General features: G+C 37.1%; 1 protein-coding gene across 4 annotated transcripts in view; it reads left to right on the top strand.

The window, feature by feature from the left end:
- dock1 (dedicator of cytokinesis 1) overlaps window positions 1–23,995 on the top strand; it is a 286,009-nt gene that overhangs the window by 57,757 nt on the left and 204,257 nt on the right. For 2 of the 4 annotated variants that reach the window (XM_065260710.2, XM_065260711.2), the window contains exons 12-19: window positions 3,200–3,339; window positions 6,191–6,316; window positions 6,711–6,835; window positions 9,805–9,903; window positions 10,450–10,522; window positions 15,067–15,170; window positions 16,732–16,912; window positions 23,339–23,436. In XM_065260710.2, coding sequence (XP_065116782.1) covers window positions 3,200–3,339; window positions 6,191–6,316; window positions 6,711–6,835; window positions 9,805–9,903; window positions 10,450–10,522; window positions 15,067–15,170; window positions 16,732–16,912; window positions 23,339–23,436 — 946 coding nt within the window. The remainder of the gene's footprint in view (window positions 1–3,199; window positions 3,340–6,190; window positions 6,317–6,710; window positions 6,836–9,804; window positions 9,904–10,449; window positions 10,523–15,066; window positions 15,171–16,731; window positions 16,913–23,338; window positions 23,437–23,995) is intronic. The other 2 variants (XM_065260712.2, XM_065260713.2) reach the window with 1 other exon arrangement.

Genomic DNA, 23,995 nt, shown 5'->3' on the forward strand with positions numbered 1-23,995 from the left:
TTTTTAATCTCTGTGGAACATGAAAGGATGCAGTATAATGTATGTGAATATGGACAGATGCTATTACAAATTACAAACAATGGCTTTAATGTGTCATACAATGATCCAAATGACTGTTAAGTGTTCTTAAGCTTTGATTGCTGCAATTTATTAGCTTTTGGAGTTCGATAACATCTGCCCACATTTGCATTTTTATTTAGGCAACTTATGGATTTATAAAAGAAGTGAACTAGACTACATTCATTTGGCAACAGAGCAAAATCATTACACCTTATTTCTGGTATTTGTGACCCTGGACCAAGTTGCACAGCTACACTGCAAAAAATGACTTTTTTTACTTATTATTTTTGTCTTTAAGTACAAATATCTAAACATTCTCAAATCAAGATGCTTTTTCTTAATGAGCAAATTTAAGTGAATTTGTGCTTAAAACAAGCAAAAAATTAAAATCTGCCAATGGCGTTAGCAAGTCTTTCTGAATTTTTTGAATAATTAAAAAAAAGATTTTTTACTTACCCCATTGGAAGATATTTTTTGTTTGTTTTATGCATAAATTAACTTAAATTAATATTTTGTCTAAAAACTAGACTTATTTTCTTAGGTTATTTTGCTAAACAAGAAAATGCATCTTGATCAAGATTTAAATTCCACTGCCAACCGTAATATTAAATCACAAGAGAGACAATCGTGTCAGGCATATAGGTCCAGATATTTTTCGTGTCATCACGGAAATTTCAGGAACAGCTTACCTGTTTTGTAGCTCAACTTTTGACAAGATAACCACCCTGTTTTAAATACATTTTAAAACCTTATACCTATCGAAAAAAATCTATTTTTGATGTTTAGTTTGATGAACTCCTAAATATGACACAATGCACCTGGCACATTCGGCAAAATTACACATGCCAGCACGCAACAGCACAACATCAATACACCGAAAAGCAATCAAACATTTAAAATTAAATCAGAATTTACCTTTATAATAAATAAAAAATAAAAACATAAAGGCAGAACCAAGTAAGGTGGAGAACAAATCTGTACACAAATAAGCCACAAATAGTTAAATCAGAAAGACCCGAAGTAATCTATAAATATAATAAAAACAAATAAATAAATTATTAAAATTACGAAAGTATAGCCAGAAATGCCAACTTTGTCTTTTTAATTGCAGAAACAAAGAGACAACTCCTTCTCAGTGGTTTATTAACCTGGAGAAAGCTGTTAAATGTAAAATCGAATAATGGTGCACCCTTATACATAATGATCATTATTTTATAACACATCTGCAACAATTTTACTGTAAGATTGACGAATCAGGTTTCTCCTATCGATGCATCAAATCTTCGACTTTTCGGGGTCACCTCTAGTCTTTAGACAGAAATATCAAATTTAAGGTAATTTTTGCATAAAACAAGCCAGAAAATCTGCTAATGGGGTTACAAAAAATCTTTAACTTTACTTAGACACTTAATTCAAGAAAAATTTGCTTACCCCATTGGCAGTTTTTTTTTTTTTTTGCATGTTTTAAGCACAAATTCACTTAAATGTGATCTTTATTTTCTTAAGTCTTTCTGCTTATCAAGAAAATACATCTTGATTTAAGAATTTTTTGATATTTATACTAGGGCTGTCAAAAGATTAATCGTGATTAATCACATCTAAAATAAAAGTTTGTGTTTACATAACATATGTGTGTGTAATGTGTATAATTATTATGTATATATAAATACACACACATTCATGTGTATATTTAAGAAATATTTGCATTTATATACTGTATAAACATTTATATAATTTATATTATATAGAAATATAAATATTTTATATATAAATATAACCAATTTTTCTTAAATATATACATGACTGTGTGTGTTTTTATATATAAATATTAATTATACACACTACACACACATATGTTATGTAAACACAAACTTTTATTTTAGATGTGATTAATCATGATTAATCTTTTGACAGCCCTAATTTATACTAAAAACAACACAAATATACTAAGTAAGAAAGTCATTTTTTTGCATTGTATATATGCAAAAAATAACATCACTGTATGGATCAAAATTATAGATGCCAAAAATCATTATGATATGAAGTAAAGATCATGTTCCATGAAGATATTTTGTAAATTTCCTAACATAAATATATAAAAACTTTCATTTGTGGATGTAGTTACGCTGCAAAAAATTATTTTCAAGAAAAAAAATCTTAGTATTTTTGTCTTGTTTGCAGTAAAAATATCTAAAAATTCTAAAATTAAGATGCTTTTTCTTGATGGGCAAAAAATCTTGAACATTTTTCTAAAACACTAAATTCAAGAAAAAATTTGCTTACCCTATTGGCAGATTTTTTTTTTTGCTTGTTTTATGCACAAAATCACTTAAATTTGATATTTTTGGTCTAAAAACTAGACTTATTTTCCTGAGTCGTTTTGCTCATCAAGAAAAAGCATCTTAATTTAAGAATTTGTAGATATTTTTACTGAAAACCAGACAAAAATACTAAGATTTTTTTTTCTTAAATCATTTTTTTGCAGTGTAAGGACTTCATTTGGACAACTTTAAAGGCAATTTTCTCAATATTTATATATTTTTTGTACCCTCAGTTTCCAGATTTTTATATATTCTTGGCGAAAGAATACATCATTGGAAAGCTTATTTATACAGACTTTTATGACTCTTATGACTGTTATTGTGGTGCAGGGTCACAATTACTTTCATTGTGTCTTCAAGAGCAACATTGTTCATTGTTTAAAGCTTTTTATTTTGTATCTTACAGAATAAAGTCAGTCCAGATGTTTAAAAGATGACAAAATGTTTATTTTTGAGTGATGTGCTCTTCTAAGATGCCTTTAAAGGGTTTGTCGTTTTGTAGTAGCTTGTGTCAGACTTCAGACGTGTGTGTAGAGACACAGGGTAACTGTTTGGGTGAAACGGAGAATTCAGTTCTTAAATGACAGCATCTCTCTGTGTCTCTCCTGTCACCCATCCCGCACAACTGTTTGCTAACAACATGGCTTTTTGTCCCTGTCATGGTATTTGTATCACTGTTTGGTGTTTTCCTTCCCTCTGTCTCTTCTTCATGCATTTCTCTCCTGCTCATTCACCCTTATCTCGCTCTCTGTGGCTACTATTCTTTTCTTCTTCTTCTTCTTCCCGTTGGCGTTTTGCCTGTCGCGTGTGAACTCCAGGCTAGCGTTGGATGACGCCATTCGCCACAGGCAGCTGAACATCTCACGTTTTTCACCCAGGGTGGCGGGCGAGAACGACTTCCTCCAGACCGTCATCAACAAGGTCATCGTTGCCAAAGAGGTCAATCACAAAGGTCAAGGTAAAGGTCACCAGGTTGCATGGGGGTTAAAGCTTGGTTATGGGTCATAGTTCACCTGGAAAAATGAAAATTATCCAGAGTTGTGGGACAATATTAATATTAGTGAAAATGTGACGATGAATATCTTAATTTTTTGTTTTGAAAATGTTTTTGTGTGAATTATGTACTGTATGCAATGCATATTAGCGCATTGCAATGTTTAGGACAAACCCTTTGTGTGATTCTTTAGTATTAATACAATTTGGGTCATTTGCTGTAGGTTTAGGTTTATCATCTGTTATTATTTGGTTATGCACCACAGTATTATTTAATAGCCTAGTTAAAACATGCACAAAGTTAGAAATATGGAAATCTAAAAAGTGATCTGTCCCAGATAACATCAAACTGCATCAAAGTTCCTGCCAGGAGAATATTTCGGAATCCAAAGGGGCCTGAAATCTTAGAAACGGCAGCGTTATTGAGCACAATTAGTTTGAAGTGAATTCATTTTAACATGCATGGGTTTCAGCATCTGTCACCGCTTGATTTGTGGTCGCATTTCTTCATACTGATAAGAAACAGCTTCTTCATGAGAGGAATACATGCTGTCTGGATAGATGTGCTGGTGTCACATCATATCAGAATCTACAGCCTCAGATATCAACACATGCTTCCCGTTGTTCCTCTATGGTTATGTCGGCTAAAAGGTTATTGAAATAAATCTGGAGAAACTGAGTAAATTTAAAGATTAGACCGAGAGTTGGACATGGACAGATTGAGGTTATTTTCTCTCTGTTAAAGCATGCATAACCTTTCTTATCATTTATGATGAAGGTTAATCAGTAACAGCATGGAGGGTAATAGAGGTTGAGTCATTAAGACCGATTAACTTGTGGTATATGGCCTAAGGGTGACGTGCAATGCATTGTGGGTACAAAGGATCAAAAGGAAAATAAGGTTTTTCAGACCTGGATGTGAAAATTAATGAGTATTCTTGCAAAAATCATGGTTAAAGAAAAATATTTTTCCTGGAGACAAACTGATTCAGTTTTTATTGATTTGCAGCAGTAAACATTAAAGTGCACATATTATACTTATTTTGACAAGATGTAATATAATGGCGCCTTTCCATTGCATAGTACCCCACGGTTTGGTTTGGGTCAGGTCAGGTCGGGTCACCTCACCTCACTTTGGCTTGGTTAGCTTTTCCATCGAGTTTAGTAACACTTCGGAGTAGGAAGGATTATAGGTGTGTTGTTATATTTGCGCCGCCTACTGCGGTGACATCATACAAGTGAGAGCGTCATTGTACATTCCCATAAAATCATTTATTGCTCAGTCCACCACAAAATTAAAATTGACCACCACAAATAGATGTTTGCACATCGCGTTTATCACTTCATCTGTCTCACGTGACAGTTTCTGTACAAACACCGGTGGCGTCAGTCGATGCACTCCGCTGAGCCTCATTTAAGTTGCATTTAAGAATATATGCGGACATGCACGTCGCAAATGTGCCGCCACAAACTGCAAGTCTAGAAAAAATTTTTTTGGCGTTCCTGATTCTCAACCTGTGGGTGTTTTTCATCGCTAAAAGGGAGTTTGGGAACTTAAAGCAGAGCACAGATGACAACAGGTTTACTCGAGACGCCGCAAGCTAGCACGAAGGTAAAGCTAATCTTTTACATTATGGCGATGACACTGGCAGTGACGATTCACTCGTGTTTTCGCATCACATTTTGGTATCAGCTCGGGTCGCTTGGAACCACGACCGAGGTGGTCGTAAAAAAAGGTATCGGGTACATACTGCACCCAGTGGAAAAGCCCCCAAAAGTAAGCTGACCCAAACCAAACCAAACCGTGGGGTACTATGCAATGGAAAAGTGCCATAAGTCTCAGGTGTGCCTAGATTGTGTCTGTGAAGTTTCAGCTCTAAATACCCCACAGATCATTTATTATAGCATATGCAAAATGCCCCTATTTGAGTGGGAGCAAAAAGTGCTGTTTTTATGTCTGTACATTTAAATGTAAATGAGCTACTGCTCCTTACTCCCTTACCAACAGACCGTGAGCGCTTTCAGTTCAAATAGGTCTGATTCCTGTAAATGCAGTCTGACACAAAAGTATCAAACACATGTAGACAAGCTTTTGGGTAAAAATAACCAGTCAGTCAGTGGCTGTGGGTGGGGTTTTATCAGTGTGATGTCATATTAACGAGAGAATCAAACAGCATGTCTTATGAGACTTCTTTGGTTTAACGGGAAGGTGAGGGTGGATTTTGTGTCCAAACACCTTGTAAAAGTGGATATTATATTTAAAATTCATATTTCTATAATATAAAATGTATTTTTATTTACCAGCATGAAATGCTTTTATAAATAAAACAAATTTATTTTGAATACATTTACCAACGAAGTATAGAATGAGTATTTCATAGACTACTGAGAAGTGTGTTAAAAAAGCACAATTATTAAAAAGTGACAACAAAGTATGTATGATTATTTGTTAAGATATTGCTGCATCTTTAATCCTTAAAGTACATTTGGTTCAGTCCAATAATCTCTTCATCTGCAAAATGAAATAAATGCTCAGTCACTTTTCTTCCCGCAGGGTATTTTGTCAGTAATTAAACTAATCCAGTGTTCTTAATTATATGTTTTGTAGATGACTGATAATGAGATAATAAAATGAAACCACTTCCTTTAGGCTATACAGCACAAATAAATGTGTCCAGTTTCCCTATACATTTAGATTATGCATGGATTGTAATGATCTGTATGTATGCTGGTGTTTAATACACTCCTGACACAAGGCAAGAATGCATTACGATCTGATTTAGTACCTGAGTGTTTGTGTCTCTTTTGATCTTCAGGTTTGTGGGTGACACTAAAGTTGCTTCCAGGTGACATTCATCAGATTCGTAAAGATTTCCCTCACCTGGTGGACCGATCCACTGCTGTTGCACGCAAAATGGGCTTTCCAGAAATCATCATGCCAGGTAACTTTTGAGAACTTCCTAGAAGTTCTTTGTGAAGTTGTATTGTGTAAAATGATCCCCTTCTTTACTTGGTGAATGAATTAGAACTAGTACTTGAGCCATATATCTAAAGAACAGGATATCATAAATACTTCGAGGTTGGGCTTCTATTATTTGGTCGGGTAAGCAACCACTCAGAATGCCCTAAAATATGGCATGGCATCACCCTGAAATCTGCCCATAACACCCTAACCTTGTGGTGGTGAGATTTGTACCGACAAGCACTAGAAAAATGAAAAAATGTTGCTTCAGCCTCTTTTGTGCTATTCCTGCCTCACTTCTTTAAAAGGCTTTTTAATCTGATTTCTTTTAAAAGATCAATCACACTGAGATCTCGTTTCTGTGCTGTTTTCAGGTGATGTCAGGAATGATATATATGTGACGCTGGTTCAGGGGGATTTTGATAAGGGCAGTAAGACGACACCCAAGAACGTGGAAGTCACCATGTCTGTGCATGATGAAGATGGCAAGAAACTGGAGGTACTGTTGATGTTGCATAATGTTTCAGGAATGTAAACATGGAATATTTGGAATTCCAAATTTCCTATTTTTGGAACAGGAACAGGAATTTTAGTTACTGCCACAAAAAGAAAGCCTTCAACAGAAATGACAATATTACATTGCCAACAACCAAATGTTCATCCTTGTAGAAAATAGCAATGATGTAGTCTATGAATTATTAATGATGAATTATTTAAGCTGAATTATTGAAATAATACAAATTCATGTAGGTGCTTTAGCAAAAATACAGTTTTTAGGTCTTCTGTCCTGCTTTACACAGGCCTGGTTTAATTCCTTTTCAAGCAACTGCAAAGGTTTTAAAAATAAAAAACGGTCAAGTCTGTGGTAATCTGTTATGCGAGAAATTTTATCAACCAAGCTTTACTTCATTGATTTAAACACACAATCACACTTGAGCTTTGTTGAAAACGGTTCTGGGTTGAGCTGTGTTGCTGTCACAGTTTTCACACATGCACGCACGCACACACATACATACACGCACATTCACACTTACATACACGCACATTCACACTTACAGACACGCTCATGCACACATAGACACGCACACACAAACAGACATGCACATGCACACACACACACACACACACACACACGCGCACACACACACACACACATACAGACACACACACACATACAGACGTGTACATGCACACACATACACAGATGCACACATACAGACACACACATGGACACATACAGACACACACACACACACATCCACACACATACAGACTTGAACATGCACACACATACAGACATGCACACATACAGACACACACATGGACACATACAGACACACACACACATCCACACACATACAGACTTGAACATGCACACACACACAGACACACACACACACAGACACACACACACACACACACATACAGACACAAACACACATACAGACACACACATACAGACGCGCACATGCACACATACAGACACGCACACACATCCACACACATACAAACACCACATACAGACGTGTACATGGACACACATACACAGATGCACACATATAGACACGCACATGCACACACACAGACACGCACATGCACACATATAGACACGCACATGCGCACATACATATGCGCACATACATACACGCACATGCACACATACAGACACGCACATGCACACATACAGACACGCTCATGCACACATATAGACACGCACATGCGCACATACATATGCGCACATACATACACGCACATGCACACTTACAGACACGCACATGCACACATACAGACGCGCACATGCACACTTACAGACACGCACATGCACACATACAGACACGCACATGCGCACATACATATGCGCACATACATACACGCACATGCACACTTACAGACACGCACATGCACACATACAGACACGCTCATGCACACATATAGACACGCACATACATACACACACACACACACACACACACACACACACACACACACACACACACACACACACACACACACACACACACAGACACAGACACAGACACACACACACACACACACACAGACACACACACACACACACACACACACACACACACATACAGACACACACACACATACAGACACACACATACAGACGCGCACATGCACACATACAGACGCGCAAATGCAGACATACAGACGCGCAAATGCAGACATACAGATGTGCACACACACACATACAGATACGCACAGACACGCACATGCACACATTTAGACACGCACATGAACACATACAGACACGCACATGCGCACACAAATACGTGAACATGCCCACAGAAACGCACACATACGGACACGCACACATACAGACACGGACACGCACACGCACACATACAGACACGGACACGCACGCATACAGACACACACATGCACGCATACAGACACGTACATGCACACACATACAGTTGCACACATATAGACGCACACATACAGACACACACATGCACATGCAAACATAAAAAACACACACACATACACACACACATGTATACAGAAGCGCACACGTACGGGCAAACATTGCCTCTGCTCTCACCAGCAGGATGGCTGCTGATCAATTATTACTCATAATTGCTACCTGTCAGGTTGTAGCATGTTTGTGTGTTTGCCAACGTTGACAGACCATCTGTGTCTGTGTTTGTGTTGTTGCGTGTTGAACATTGGACCCTCGCTGTGTACAAGTACAAGAAATGAAATAAAACACTGAGTTTTTGCCTCTCAGAACAGCAGGTAGGCAGGATTGTCCCCTTTAATATTTCATAAGTCCGTCACCTCTCGTCTCATTTAACTTCTGAGCTCTGGCTGGAAATCAGATTCGATAATTCTGTGTTTGTGTGTCAAAATAAAATCTGTTTTAGCGCTTGGCTTAAATGCACAGTGATGATGTGCTAAATACCATTTTCTTGCCTGGTCCTTTTCAATGCATTTCCACCAATAACAGGTGGTTCTGACTGAGACAAATGGGCTTGACACTGTACGCTTAACCTGCTGGTTTTAAATAAAGAACAAATAATAGTCTATAATGTCCTCTAAACATAAGGGTTTTAAAATAAATAAAAAACTGCAGTGCGTTCTGCATTGGAGGCGCGAGTTGAAGGCCACTCCACTCGTGTTTGTGCTGAATTGCAAAGCTACTTTGTCTGCATTTGAAATATGTTTGTGAGTTACTTTTTTTAAAGACTAGCTTATGATGGCATTCACACACTGAGTAAAATGACTTTATAGATTTTGGATTTTCATGGTTCACATTGTCATTTTTCACTTGAAATGTAACTAAGGTCGTCTTATTTACATTTCATGATTCACTTTTAATAGCTGGCTGTCTTTGTGCAATTTATATAATTTGATATCATTTCTGTATACTGTGCAATAGATTTAAATTTCAAAACGAACAAATTTCTCACTAAATTATTTCCTCTTTTCCATCTGTTTCAGAGCGTAATCTTTCCTGGCGCTGGAGATGAAGGAATTATGGAGTATAAATCTGCCATCTACTATCAGGTCAAACAGCCCCGCTGGTTTGAAACCTTCAAGGTTAGCTTCATTGCTGCCGTCATATCTGACGTGTCCTTCCCGTACATATTTCACATGCCTGACTTTCATAACATGAGTCATTTTCTTATCGATGTGGATTGAAACAAACTGTGGGATGTACTAAAGAGCTGACTAAATTTCAAGTTAATATTGTCACAGCATGCAAATAGATACCGGGAACCCGAAGCCACAGAACTCTTGAGTTTTATTCGATTGATGTCTTTAAATATTCAGCGTCTGTAAGGAAAGCAATAAAGATCAGTCTAAAGGTCACATACTGCACACCGCTTGAGGGTCTGTTTTGATCCAACTTTATATCTTTTATTAATATTCAAAACCTTTCAAGTGCTGCTCCTGTCTAAGGCCATCACTTTAAGGTCATCTTCTGTATGTGAAACTGATCTGTATTCATGTAGCTCAGTTGGTAGTGCATTGCATTAGCAACACAAAGGTCATGGGTTCGATTTCCAGTGAACTGTAAGTCTCTTTGGATAAAGTAGGTAAGGTAATACGGAAATCTTATTGGTGCCATTCTTTTTGCTGCAGGTCGCAATCCCGATTGAAGATGTGAACCGGAGTCACCTTCGATTCACATTCAAACACAGATCATCACAAGACTGTAAGTTACTTCACATCTACGCACAATGAGGAGGTTTAAGAGCAGCATGTGGTCTAACCGCTGTCTGGAAATTTACTGTAGTAAAGTTAAAGTTTTGTTGGGTTGTGCTTCACGAGCGTTAAATGTGTGTGTTGTCTCTTTAAAAACAACCAAGCACTGTAATAAATAACACTGAGCCTTTCAATGTTGAGTCTTGTGTCTGCTATAATAAAAATAATAATACACCCTAGCAACCATCTGTAATGTCCTAGCAACTGCATAGAAATGCACTGAAATCGCACTAAGCATCCTAGGATCCGGAGAGCCACGTCCTGGCAACCAGACTGAATACCCTAACAACTTCATAGCAGTGTTCTGGCAACCCATGCCAGCTTCGTGCCAGTAAACGCACCACTTTCATTTTCCTGACCAAATGTACAAATTTAGTTTCTCAAGCTGTTTCGTCAGTTTTATTTCGGAGCGTTTTGGCAGCGATGCTGTAATGAGAAATGCCAGCGTGTATGAAATCCTGGAAGGATGTTTTACGGGCAGAGAGGCGTCTGGCTTACAGCTGTGGTTATTACACTTAACCGTGCATGTGCAACTTATCCTGGCACCATCTGCCCACCGCATGTCGTGACCGCAGGGCTGTGATGTGAGGGGTGGGTTGCTGTTGTCGGGCGCTGGTTGCCAGGTGCTGGACGGAGGATGTAAAACAATCAATTAGTGCAAAAACAGGCAATCTGGAGCAAATTAACTTCCTAGCTGATCTCAGAACAGGCAATAACAATAGCTGCATTCCATACAACGGTGGGAAGACTAAGAGACTAAGGCAGAAAACTAAATTCACAGAGGAAAACAGACAGGTGCACTGTCAAAAATAAAGGTACAAAGCGGTCACTGGGGCAGTACCCTTTAAGAAAAGTGACGTCCTTTAAAGGAGGTGGGTTCCTAAAAAGACTTTGATCCATTGCAATTGATTTCTGATTTCTAGATTCTGTATATTTGGTTCAGCTTAAAATCAGCTAGGTTGAGATCATCTGAGCTTGAATATATCAGAATTTATTTTAATCTTCTGGTTCTGAATAATGCTGACAGACAGTAAATGTCAGAGGGCATCAGTTGGTATCCCCACCCATCTCACCCTACACACATCTGTCTGTCTTTCCTTTTGATTTAGTTCTGGTGGTAAAAAACAGGCTTTTTCCCCTCCGGTCTTCATCTGTCTGTCTGCTTTAAGACAGAGCTGAACTCTTCTGTTTCTGGAGTGAAGGTTTTCTCTTTTGTTTTATGTTGCTCACGTTTACACCTCTTACACTTTCTGTTTTGACAGCTTCTGGGTTGGAATTGAGAAGTGTGCGTGTGGTTCTTTATAGCGATGTTGTTAGCAGCTAAAGTTGACATTTTCAGTCGTGGTAAAGAACCTCAGGGGCGTTTTATCCAACAGATCCAGAGGACTGCTGGTGTATTTTAGAGAGCTTCTGTCCATCTGAAATATGCCAAAGATGGCATATTTATATACTGTACACTGCAAAAAATGATTTTCAGGAAAAAAATCTCAGTATTTTTGTCTTGTTTTCAGTGAAAATATCAAAAAATTCTTTAAGATGCTTTTTCTTGATGAGCAAAACGACCCAATAAAATAAGTCTAGTATTTAAACCAAAAATATAAAATTTAAGTGGTTTTGTGCATAAAACAAGCAAGAAATCTGCCAATGGGGTAAGCAAAAAAATCTTAAAAATTTTTCTTAAACACTAAATTCAAGTAAACTTCAGAAATAGTTGCTTACCCCATTTTTGCTTGTTTTATGCACAAAATCACTTAAATTTGATATTTTTGGTATAAAAACTAGACTTATTTTCTTGGGTCGTTTTGCTCATCAAGAAAAAGCATCTTAATTTAAGAATTTTTTGATATTTTTACTGAAAAACAAGACAAAAATACTAAGAATTTGTTTTTCTTGAAAATCATTTTTTGCAGTGTATTTGTTGCAAAAAACCTTGAACATTTTTCTTAAACACATCATTCAAGAAAAATTCTAGAAAAAATTGTCTTGCCCCATTGGCAGTTTTTTTTTTTTTGCTTGTTTTATGCACAAAATCACTTTAATTTGATATTTTTTGTCTAAAAACTATGCTGCGTCCGAAACCGCCTACTTCATACTATATACTACGCGAAAAGCAGTAGGCGAGGCGAGTAGTATGTCCAAAAACATAGTATTCGAAAAACAGTATGCGAAAAGTACCCGGATGACCTACTACTTCCGGTTAGATTTTGCAGTGTGCATACGATGGACACTTCACTATCCCATGATGCCCTGGCAGAGGAGTTATCCAACAGTGAAGAAGAGGCACGCGGCTGTTTTCGCACTGGAATGACATGGCGTGATGATGACGTATGTCACATGATGTAGCAACATGGTCGATGTAGTACATCCGAATCTCATTCATACTACCAGGATTCATACTACAGTACCTACTGTTTTAACGCCAAGTAAATAGGTACTTCATCTTATTCAGTACCTACTGTACAGTATGCGGTTTCGGACGCAGCCCTAGACTTATTTTCTTGGGTCATTTTGATCATCAAGAAAAAGCATCTTAATTTAATATTTTTTAGATACTTTTACTGAAAAACAAGACGAAAATACTAAGATTTCTTTTTCTTGAAAATCATTTTTTTGCAGTGTAGTTGTTTTCTAGTTTTTGTAGAAAATCATTTGAATTTACAAAAATATTAACGTCAATATGTTTTTATTTGTTATTCAGATTCTGAAAACCCAGGGGCCACAATAGCAAATCTGTATGGATTTTGGATGTTTGTTTACACATCAACAGTGTTTTAGGATCCTGAAAATGAAAATGGGTTTCAACGTGCAATGTTTTTTATTTTTGAGACTGCATTCACGGCAACAATGAAGTCAAAATCTAAAACATTTTTCCTTTGCCTTTTAAAAAAAATTCATGTACACACAACAATGTTCGCATTTACACTGATCCACACTAACGACGTTATGCATTCCAGGCCCGTAACGTTGCAAAAATGACTTTCTTAATTAGTATTTTTGTCTTGTTTTCAGTACAAATATCTAAAAATTTTAAAATCAAGATGCAATTTTCTTGATTAGAAAATTGACCTAAGAAAACAAGTCTAGTTTTTATACCAAAATATAAAATTTAAGTAAATTTGTGCTAAGACGGGCAAAAAATCTGCCAATGGGGTAAGAAAAAATCTTGAAATAAGTTTACTTTTTTTCTTAAACACCTAATTGAAGAAAATTTTTCTCACCCCGTTTGCAGATATTTTTGCTTGCTTATAGCACAAATTCACTTACAGTAAATTTTATATTTTTGGTCTAAAACTAGACATATTTTCTTAGTTAGAATGTCTTTTTTTGGCAAAGAATTACTTTCTTACTTTTTTACTACTTACTTTTATCTTGTTTTCAGTACAAATATCTAAAAATGCCCTAAGAAATAACTTTAGTTTTTAGACAAAAAATATCCAATTTAAGTGAACTAAAATTTTAAAGGAAAAAAAAATCTTGAAATAAGTTAAACAATTAATTCAAGAAAAAAAATTGTGGCTTGTTTTAAGCACAAATTCACTTAAATTTAATATTGTTTGTCTATAAACTAGACTTATTTTGTTCGTTTTGCTAATCAAGTTAATGCATCTTGATTTAACAATTTTTGGTTTGTAGCTAAAACAAGAGAAAAATAAGAAGTAAGAGTCATTTTTTGCAATGTACGCACCTGTGCATAAAGCGATAAGATGACGAAAGCATAAAGCAGTTTTGTTTGAATAGATGATGAGGTGAGTTTATTACTACAAATGAGTACAAAGCAGCAAAATTTAGTAAATTTATAAATTCAATATCTTGAATAGCACAAACACAGTCCTGTAGGCCACCATTATGGTTGTCAAAGACTCGGCCATGCCTGCAGACTGAACACGTAATACGCATGCAAATTATATCAGTTTTCACATATTTATATTTATGTCATTTGCACATTAATGATAATGCCATATTGTTTCAAAAACTTGCACTTTGAATCCCATTTACAAAAGTTTGCCTTTTCAGCAGACTAAAATGCCATTTTTGTGTAAGCGAAGCGGCAAAAATGCATTAAAGTTTAAAATTTTTGCTTTAAAAGTTGCTGTGTAAATGGACCCTTTCTCTCGCCCCTCACTCTTACTTCTTCTCATTTTGATTTTGTCTGTCTTTGGGTCTGTGATTTTTTTTTTTGTGTTTTGTGAGCTCTGTCCAGACCTGTCTGCATTCTCTCTGTGCTGCGAGTCTCATCTGTTATCAGAAGAACATCTGTTATATGTGGATGGGTTTGAAACGGCTGTCAAATTGGCAGATGATCTTGTTTATAGGATGCAAGACTCAGCCTGTAGACTTGTGTATTTCAGGTCACATTATCAAAACAAACCAAAATGCCTGTTTGCTTGGTAAAAATGTGACACAAATGCATTAAAAAATAATAAATGCAATATTTTCATGATAAATGTATAAATATGATGTTATTTCTCTAAATATGATGATATTTCTTCGCAGGCAAAGATAAATCTGAGAAGAACTTTGCTCTGGCCTTCGTCAAACTGATGAGATATGACGGCACGACGCTTCGTGATGGAGAACACGATCTCATCGTCTATAAGGTGAAACCATCGCTCAATACTTAGAGCTTTCACACATGGATGTGAGCTGTGTACTGATGCCGTTTAACCTTTGACCCCACATCAAAATGTAATCATTATACAATTATACGCCCCTCTCTTCATTTCTGCATATTCAACAGCTTCATTAATGCAGATCGTCACCTGGTCAAATTCTTATTGAGTAATGCAGATTAACCCACACTATTGGGTGCAGGTCCAAAATCAAAGCACTTACTGATTTTAATGCAGACTGCAAAGTAGTCAAATCAAATAGATAGGACTTTAAAGATTTATTCAAACCTTATTATTATTATTATTATTAAGTCAATGCCATTGCCTAAATAAGGGTGTTAGACATGTCTTGCAGTGATGCTCATGTGCTAGATGTAGGTTTTAATTCAGCCATTCGTACTTCGACGTACTGTTCGGGAACCCCTAGTGGCTCTCAGGGGAATTGCAGGGGTTTTGTGAGTTGATAAAAATTTATACATTTTAATTAACTCATAACATGTAAATAAATAATTATAAATGAAACATCTAAATAAAATCACTTACTAACAAAAAATATATTTTTTTGTTTAATCGGTAACACTTATTTCGATAGTACACTTTAGACATTTTACTAATTATAAGTAACTTTGCAACTAGTTATCAACTACCAATCTTTACAATGCAAAAAAATGACTTTCTAACTTAAGTTTTTTTGTCTTGTTTTTGCAGTGTAAGTATAGACTATCAAATTTAAGTGATTTTGTGCATAAAACAAGCAAACAAATCTGCAAATGGGGTAAGCAAAAAAATCTTGAACTTTTTTCTTAAACACTTCATTCAAGAAAAATTCAAGAAAAATGTGCTTACCCCATTGGCAGATTTTTTTCACGTGTTTTTTTTTTTTTTTTGCACAAAATCACTTAAATTTGAAATGTTTGGTCTAAAAACTAGACTTATTTTCTTGGATCGTTTTGCTCATCAAGAAAAAGCATCTTAATTAAAGAATTTTTAGATACTTTACTGAAAACAAGACAAAAATACTAAGAAAATGTTTTCTTGAAAATAATTTTTTGCAGTGTACCGTTAAATCTGCATTTTAAATGACCATTACACAACGCTGAAATATTTTTAAAATACTCATGCAAAAATGGACAGATACGATACCAATAATAGAAAATTACCAGACGAAGATCCAATAACAGGTAATAATAACAATAACTATGTAAAATACTACTAATAAAAACTTTAAAATTGATGAAAAAAGAAATGTTTTTGTAGTTAAACGTGCAAATGTGCATGTAGACTGAAGAATGTAAACCCTTTCATACTTTACAAACTTTTAAAAATATTTGTCTTGCAGCTGAACGAATAAAATTTGTTTTAGTATGCAAAGGAGCTCATTAACCTATCCAGTTAGCTTGGGTGTTAATGCATAACTCGGCCTGGAAACACTAGCAGCATAGTAACTGATTTAAAGTTTTCAAGTAGCGAATGTCTTGATCAGTTCTTATTTAACATGTTTGTGCTGCTTGTGTCTGAATTTGTTGTCTTTGTTGTTTGTGTTTTGTAGGCCGAAGCCAAGAAATTGGAGGACTCCTCTATGTACCTGAACTTATCTTCTACCAAACCAGAGATGGAGGAGAAGAGTCCGTCCACAGGGAAGAACACGCAGAGTCTCGGCAGCTTCAGCATCAGCAAAGACTCGTTTCAGATCTCAACGCTCGTGTGCTCCACTAAACTCACGCAGAACGGTGAGACTCAATTTGATACTCGCTCATTGAGCTTCAATAACAAACCATTGAATCACACAGGACAGTTGTGGGGATTTTTATTTCCGTGCTCAGATTTAAAATGATCTGAGCGAATTTCGTCACGTGACCGTCCGTGCTGCGGTCTTGAATGCAGGACGATCATTACAGTCTGATCACATACAGAATGCAGAGAAGTCCACTGCAGTCTTGACGCAATCTCTCTTCCCTTTTCCTCGTGTGTTCCCATACATCCCCTCCTATCTGTAAATGTATTTGCTCTGTGAATCTTGCAGATGTTTATCTGGTTACGGTCTGTCGGATGTGTGCATGTGCACAGTGGACAGGTTTGTGGCCGAGGACCTTGAGGTTGTTAATCTGTGAAGGTGAATTAAAAACACGGCAGGTAGTTTATGCCAGAGTAGCAAAAAGCAGGAGTTTGCCGCAGAGTCATGAGGTTTGTCGGGCTGGTTGACATGCACACACAGTAGTGATCGTTTTCAAGGGCATTAATCTGTGAATGGTTATGTAATAGTTAAATACTGTACACATCTGAATATTAAACTGAGATTTGAGTATTTCAACATTAAAAATAGTTAAAAACTGCGTTTTGTTGTCATAAAAAAGTGTTTTGGGTTCCTTAATTTTGTATTCTGTCACACTGCAAAACAATTACTTTTTCCATCGTATTTGTTGTCTTGCTTTCTAAGAATAAGTGTCGAAGTGTCCTTGAGCAAGACACCTAACCCCAGCTGCTCCCAACGAGCTGGCTGGCGCCTTGCATGGCTGACACCGCCGTCGGTGTATGAATGTGCGCGTGAATGGGTGAATGTGAGGCTAATTGTAAAGCGCTTTGGATGGCCATAGGTCTGTTAAAAGCGCTATATAAATGCAGTCCATTTACCAATTGTTAAATCAAAATGCATTTTGCATGCAAAAAATCTGCCAATTTTTCAGATTTTTTTCTTGAATTGTTTAATTTACTGATTTTTTTTTTAAATCACTCCATTGGGAGATTTTTATTTTCATGTGCTCATGTGAAACTTTCATGTGCTCAGGCGAAACCTTCATGTGCAGAATTTTTTTTTTAAAGTTTAGTTTCACGTGCAAACTATCGCGTTTAGTTTCACGTGCCTACGCGATACTTTCACGTGCCTACGCGATACTTTCACGTGCCTACGCGATAGTTTCACGTGTGCACGCGATAGTTTCACGTGTGCACGCGAAACTAAACTTTATTTAATTTTTGCTCCATGATGGGGCTCCGTACAAGTTTTCTTAAATTTGATATTTTTGGTCTAAAACTAGCCTAATTTTTTAGGGCATTTTTGCTTATCAAGAAATTGTATCTTAATTTAAGAATTTTTAGATATTTGTACTGAAAACAAGAAAAAAAAGTAAGAGTATTTTTTTTTGCAGTGCAGCAATGCTACTATAGTTTGGTTTTATGTTTTGTGTTTTTAATTTGGTTTATAGTAAGATTGATGCTTATTTTTTATCATTTCAAAAACATTGGTCCTAAAAAATGGTAATCGCAGTTAGATAGACAGGTTGACACTTACGTGTCTGTCTGAATGAATCAGGGTCACAGGCGGCTGGAATACAGAGCAGTCAGGAGCTCTTGAAGTTCTCATTAATTCCTTGATACATGGAGTCGCTTCAGGGAGCCGTTCGGATCGGTAGTGCTGTGACAGCAAGGGATGAAGGGAGAATCAACAGGAGAAGGGTGAGATTGAGTAAAATACAACAACTAAAACAACAGGAAAGAAACAAAGATTGAAAAGCAACCATGCCTGGCTTGGCATAATTCAGATACATTGACCTGTGAGGCTCGTATCAGTCACACAGGTTTAAATCTCTCCACCTTGAACAGGTGTTATATAATCCTACTGTAAGAAACCCTAAAAAATGCTGAACATTAAGCTTTTGCTAGTTTTGCTGTTGTAGCTGTGGCCTTGTGGTTATCTATTGTGCTTGAGATATGTTCAGCCAATGGTGTGTGTTTGAAGCATCTTATATGAAGTGGTTTAATGGAAACTGTGCTGAGATGCTTTAATGCTTTTAAAAACCAAAGTGTACACTAAGGTTGTGCCGATAGATCGACGAAAGTCAGACATGGCCTATAGCGGGATGATTGTTGTTATTATAGTTTAAAATTATTATTATTATTATCATCATAGTTTTACATTAACGTGCACATTGTGTGCTTTTCCTCGCATTGGAAGGGTTTGTGGGCTTCACTTTCCGCGAGAGAGCTTGTAACGCATGCATCACGGATTCCTTCTAGCACCTGAACCTGTAATGCGCATGACTTGCCCTTTTGCTTGCACCTGAGCTTGTAATACGCATGACTCGCACTTTTCCTCGCACCTAAGCTTGTAATACGCGCGGCTGTGACATTTCCTTGCACTAGAGAGGTTGTTTAAAAAGCAACAAGTGTGCTGTTCTTGCTCACTGGCACGCAGGAAATTTCAGCCTTGGCTTTAAAGACGCGTTCGGAATATTGCCTTCAGTTTAAAGAAGGTTGCGGTCATGACAGTGTTGCCCTTACTGTGGGTTCATACCAGAAGTGTTTGAGGCGTCAAATTTGCTCCTACTGCACGTAGTTGGACGCTTGAACATTTTGAGTGTACTCGCTTGATACGTGCGTGAAATTCTAGTCATTGAGACATTCACACGTCATGCATTGGAGGGGTTTCTGCGACTCTGCTCTCTTCCTGCAATCACGTCACTACTAGAGCAAGCTCCTGATTGGTTAACGCGGCGTGTTTTTCTGCCAAAGTTCAGATTTTTCAACTTTTTTAACGTTTCCTACAGCAACGCTCAATTCGTGTCATTTGCGCAAACTAGACATGCGAATTAGGTGGAATCACGTCTAACGCACCGCGCTAAATGTCTCATTCGCGCCGCGAGTCCTCCAGACGCGGTGTCAACGCTTCTTTACATTGACTTAATATTGAAATCACTCAGGCTTGACGCCTCTACTGCGGCTGGTGTGAACGCAGCATTAGAGTTAATCATCTTCGTTTTTTGTCCACCAATCATGTGGTTTGTCATAAATGAGTAAAAATAAATGAGCCCCACTTTCCGATACTATCGTGTATCTGCGATCTCACAGGCTGAAGATAGGACGATCTCACGATTGGGGATATCCCCCAACACTAGTGTACACTTTATTCTCAGAGAATGTCTAAATATTTTCTGCTCAGATGAAGATGAAAATGCTGTGATGCGCTGATATGTATTTTTGCTGAGTGGTGTGATTTGATAGGTTTAAAGGCCATCTTTATCCCCTCCAGATGTAAACATAATTCCTTTTGCAGGTCCTCTTGTGTCTGTGAATTGTTAAGCAAGTTGCTGATGACTTATTTTACTTTTCGAGTGTGTTTTACACGACCCCTGAGCCATAGGCAGTTAAGAAGCCACCTTAATAAAGACCTTCACAAAAAAGCTGTAGCTTCCCTCTGTTCGGCAGGTAACGGACACCGTAATGAGGTCGCTGAGGATTGCTCAAACCGATCTGATGTGCAGCCTGTGGAGAACATTAGCATATAAATGCAGGGTTTTCATCGCTAGGATGTTTTAGCCTGCAAGGTCCTGTCCATCACAACCAACATCGCTGCGGTTTTCTGAGGACATAACGTGTTAAAATTAGTCGCACATCAACCCACATTAGCATACTGAGCGGACGGTTGAATCATCCATGTTTGGTTTCATGCGGTGTCGCAGGTAAAAATCAATAAGTTGGTGTTTGTGATTCTATGTGGGGTGTAAATATTGTCTTTTGTCTGGATTTTTTTCTGATGTTTGCTTCCCCGTGCTCAAAGTTTTCTCTACGACTGAAGTATGGGTGTTTATTCTACCGCCCATTAAGCGCAGAGACCTCTCACACTCAATAAGAGAAAGAAATGATTGCTTTTTAATAAAGAGAGACAACAGGCCTGTCCTCTCTCGTGCTCCGACACCTCTTTCTTACTCTCTGACTTTTCTTTTATTAAACCTGCACGCTGGAGTTAGAAATGTTGGGATTTCTCTAAAACCTCTCGCCCACACAGGCACACGTCCTGTTGATGTGATAAGATGATATTAATGACTTTGAAAGATCTTCATCCTTACAGTAATGTCTTGCGCTACACTGACCATTGTGTGAAGAGTTTATACTCCTAAAGTTAGGGAAACTAAAACGGTAACCCTCATAGTGGAATTTAGTAGACAAATCTCATAAAATACATCGTTTCACTTTGGGTTGTCCTTAAATACTTGCAGGAATGCAAGTTTAAGGTTAAAAAGTCAGTCACTTCTGTTGCTATGGCAATCGCTATGGGGGCTGCTCAAGCGGTGCCGAGAATTCCCAAAGGCTCCGTAGACAGCGTGAAAGTGTTTGTGGATTACAGGTGCCAAGCGGCACAGATGAGCCCCCGTTCTCAACACTCCATATTGTTCAGATGTGATTGAGCGTCTTCATCTCTTTAAAGTGTCATGAAGCTTTTTTATTCTTAGCTTATTTATGCTCGATTTATTCCAGTAAAGGAGGTGAGTGATTGAGAAAGAGACACTTTAAATGGTCCTTTTATATAAAATATGACCTCTGTTTGTCTCATTGGTCCAAATGCTCATTCTTTACTATCATTAGATGAAGCCTGTGTTCCTGTAGCTCAATTGGTAGAGGGTTGCATTAGTCATCCTGGGTTAAATCCTGGTGTGCCTCATACTTCCTGAGAAGTGAAGTTGCTGGCTTCTTGATCGCCCCCTGGTGGTTGGATGCAATGCAAGTCATAAACGTCGCTCTCCATGCAAACGAACGGGACTCGGGTCAAAATAAAGAAATTAAATTTTTTGAAAAGTTGTCCGCCAGCATATTTTGTGATTTTCACAAAAGTTTCACAGAATGCCTTCCAGAAAAAAAATCTTCTAAAATTATAAAAAAATGCAAATATATCAACTATATAAACTCTTAAATTTGTATATTTTTCTTTAAAATATTTTTTTAGCAAAAAGCTGAAATAATTGCATTTTTGTGAAGGAATTTTGTTAGAGATCAGATTCAGAACGATTATCAAAACATACATAGAGTTTAAAATGAGTAAATAACATTTTGGCTTCAGTTTTCTCATAAATTGGGTAAGTTTTCTTTAGAAACGCTTTTTTATGCAAATGCTTTCTCTTAATTGATGAGATAACTCGTCAATGGCGGGGAAAGAGTTAAGGTAGCGGTTATCACGATGATATTTGTGCAATTGTTGATTTTTGTGATAAGTTTCATCGTAGCTACTAATATGATGCTACAGTATAGAAACGGGTGTGTCGTTGTGATTGACATTTGTGATTGACAGCACCTCTAAGCGGTCTTTGAGTTTTGAGGGAAGATTGAAGATATAACTAACTATTCATTTTCCCACTGACAAAATGAGTTGTATTTAGCTTACCTTATTTTAGCAATCCAGTCAAATGAGACATCTAAGCGGCATGGTTGAATTGGGCTCGCAAGCGTTAAGCCGGAAGTTTGATACCGCAGCTTCGACTCCAGGACCCACGGACGATTCCTACTGCGTATGCCATGGCTTCAAACTAACGTTTTTGCGTAATATCGTATATTTTATTTTCAGTTCATTACAATGGATGGAAGCGTCGTCCATCTTTTTTTAAAGTCTATGGTTCAATCCCAGGGATCACACCTACCATATTTTCCGGACTATATGCCGCACCAGAGTATAAGCAGCATCATTCAAAAATGCATTAAGGACGAAATAACATATAAATCACGTATAGTCGCAGTGGACTATATGTCGCGTTTATTTAGAAAATTGTTTCACAAAATCCAAGCCAAAGAACAGACATTTAATCTGGAAAGGCAAGTTATTCAACTAAACAATAGCAGACAGAACAGCAGGCTGAATAGATGTCTGTGCGTTAAAGTAATATTATCAGTTATATAAACGATAAACCATAGCATACAGAACTTACTTGGAAGGTTGAATAGTCTAAATTAACCGAATAAGCCAACTAGCTAGTTCGCAGACTTGTAATTCTGCATCACTGAATCCATTGAATTACATAAATACAGAAGCAGCATATGGCGGACTCTTGCGGCTGTAGACGGTAATGTTGTTTCTTGCCTCATAAATGTCAAAATTAATTCATATTGACTTACAAGGCGCAAAACGCAGCTTATAGTCCGAAAAATACGATACTGATTAAATGTATAGCCTGGAAGTTGTTTTGGATAAAGCAAATGGCAAATATTTTTGTTTATGAAATCCTTGACCAAGAAGTTATAGCTACCCCTTCAACGCTGTAAAATCACAACCCTTGGCGATTTTCTTTCACACATTTCTTTCTCTGTTTTGGCTCCATGTATTAGTGAATGTTTAATGTGTAATTAATGAATGTCAAGCTGATCTTGTGTCTCATGTTGTCTTTCTCCTGTAGTCGATCTCCTGGGGCTTCTGAAGTGGAGGTCCAATACCAGTTTACTACAGCAGAATCTCCGTCATCTGATGAAGGTGGATGGAGGTGAAGTGGTCAAGGTATGTTTGACTTGATAGATCTGAGAAAGCTCTGGATATATTTCAGGCCATCATTTTTATTTGCATGCAGAAATATGTGCTGTTTGAAGTGTGAATGGAGACTTGCACTTTGGAAATTATAGATGAATGCCATGTCATACTTCACAAGCTCTTTGCGTATTAGTTTACTTGTAAGGCTGCCAGAAAACATGCTGATATATTTATAGAAATGCATTTCCAGTTTTCAGTACATTGAAGGATTAGTAATCCGGATTGTTACATTTTTAAACAATACAGAAGCCCAATGATTGAGCTAGGTGGGCATGGTTTCAGCAACCAGTCACCTTAGGTCCACCCACATCTTGCTTCGTTGCACCAATTATCTGATTCACGTTTTTACATTTCCTTTGGTGTGTACGTGTACATGTTAATTATATGCAAAAGGTACAAACCCCAAAGTAATCTCCAACATAAATCTCTTTTCTTGGACTACAACAAACACACAGATTGTAGGCAACAGTTTACTTCCTGGGATTGGTGATGTAGACAAGATCGACATTTTCATAATCCCTTCCGCTTA

This window comes from Paramisgurnus dabryanus, chromosome 1 (assembly GCF_030506205.2).
Source record: "Paramisgurnus dabryanus chromosome 1, PD_genome_1.1, whole genome shotgun sequence".
Lineage (NCBI taxonomy): Eukaryota > Metazoa > Chordata > Actinopteri > Cypriniformes > Cobitidae > Paramisgurnus > Paramisgurnus dabryanus.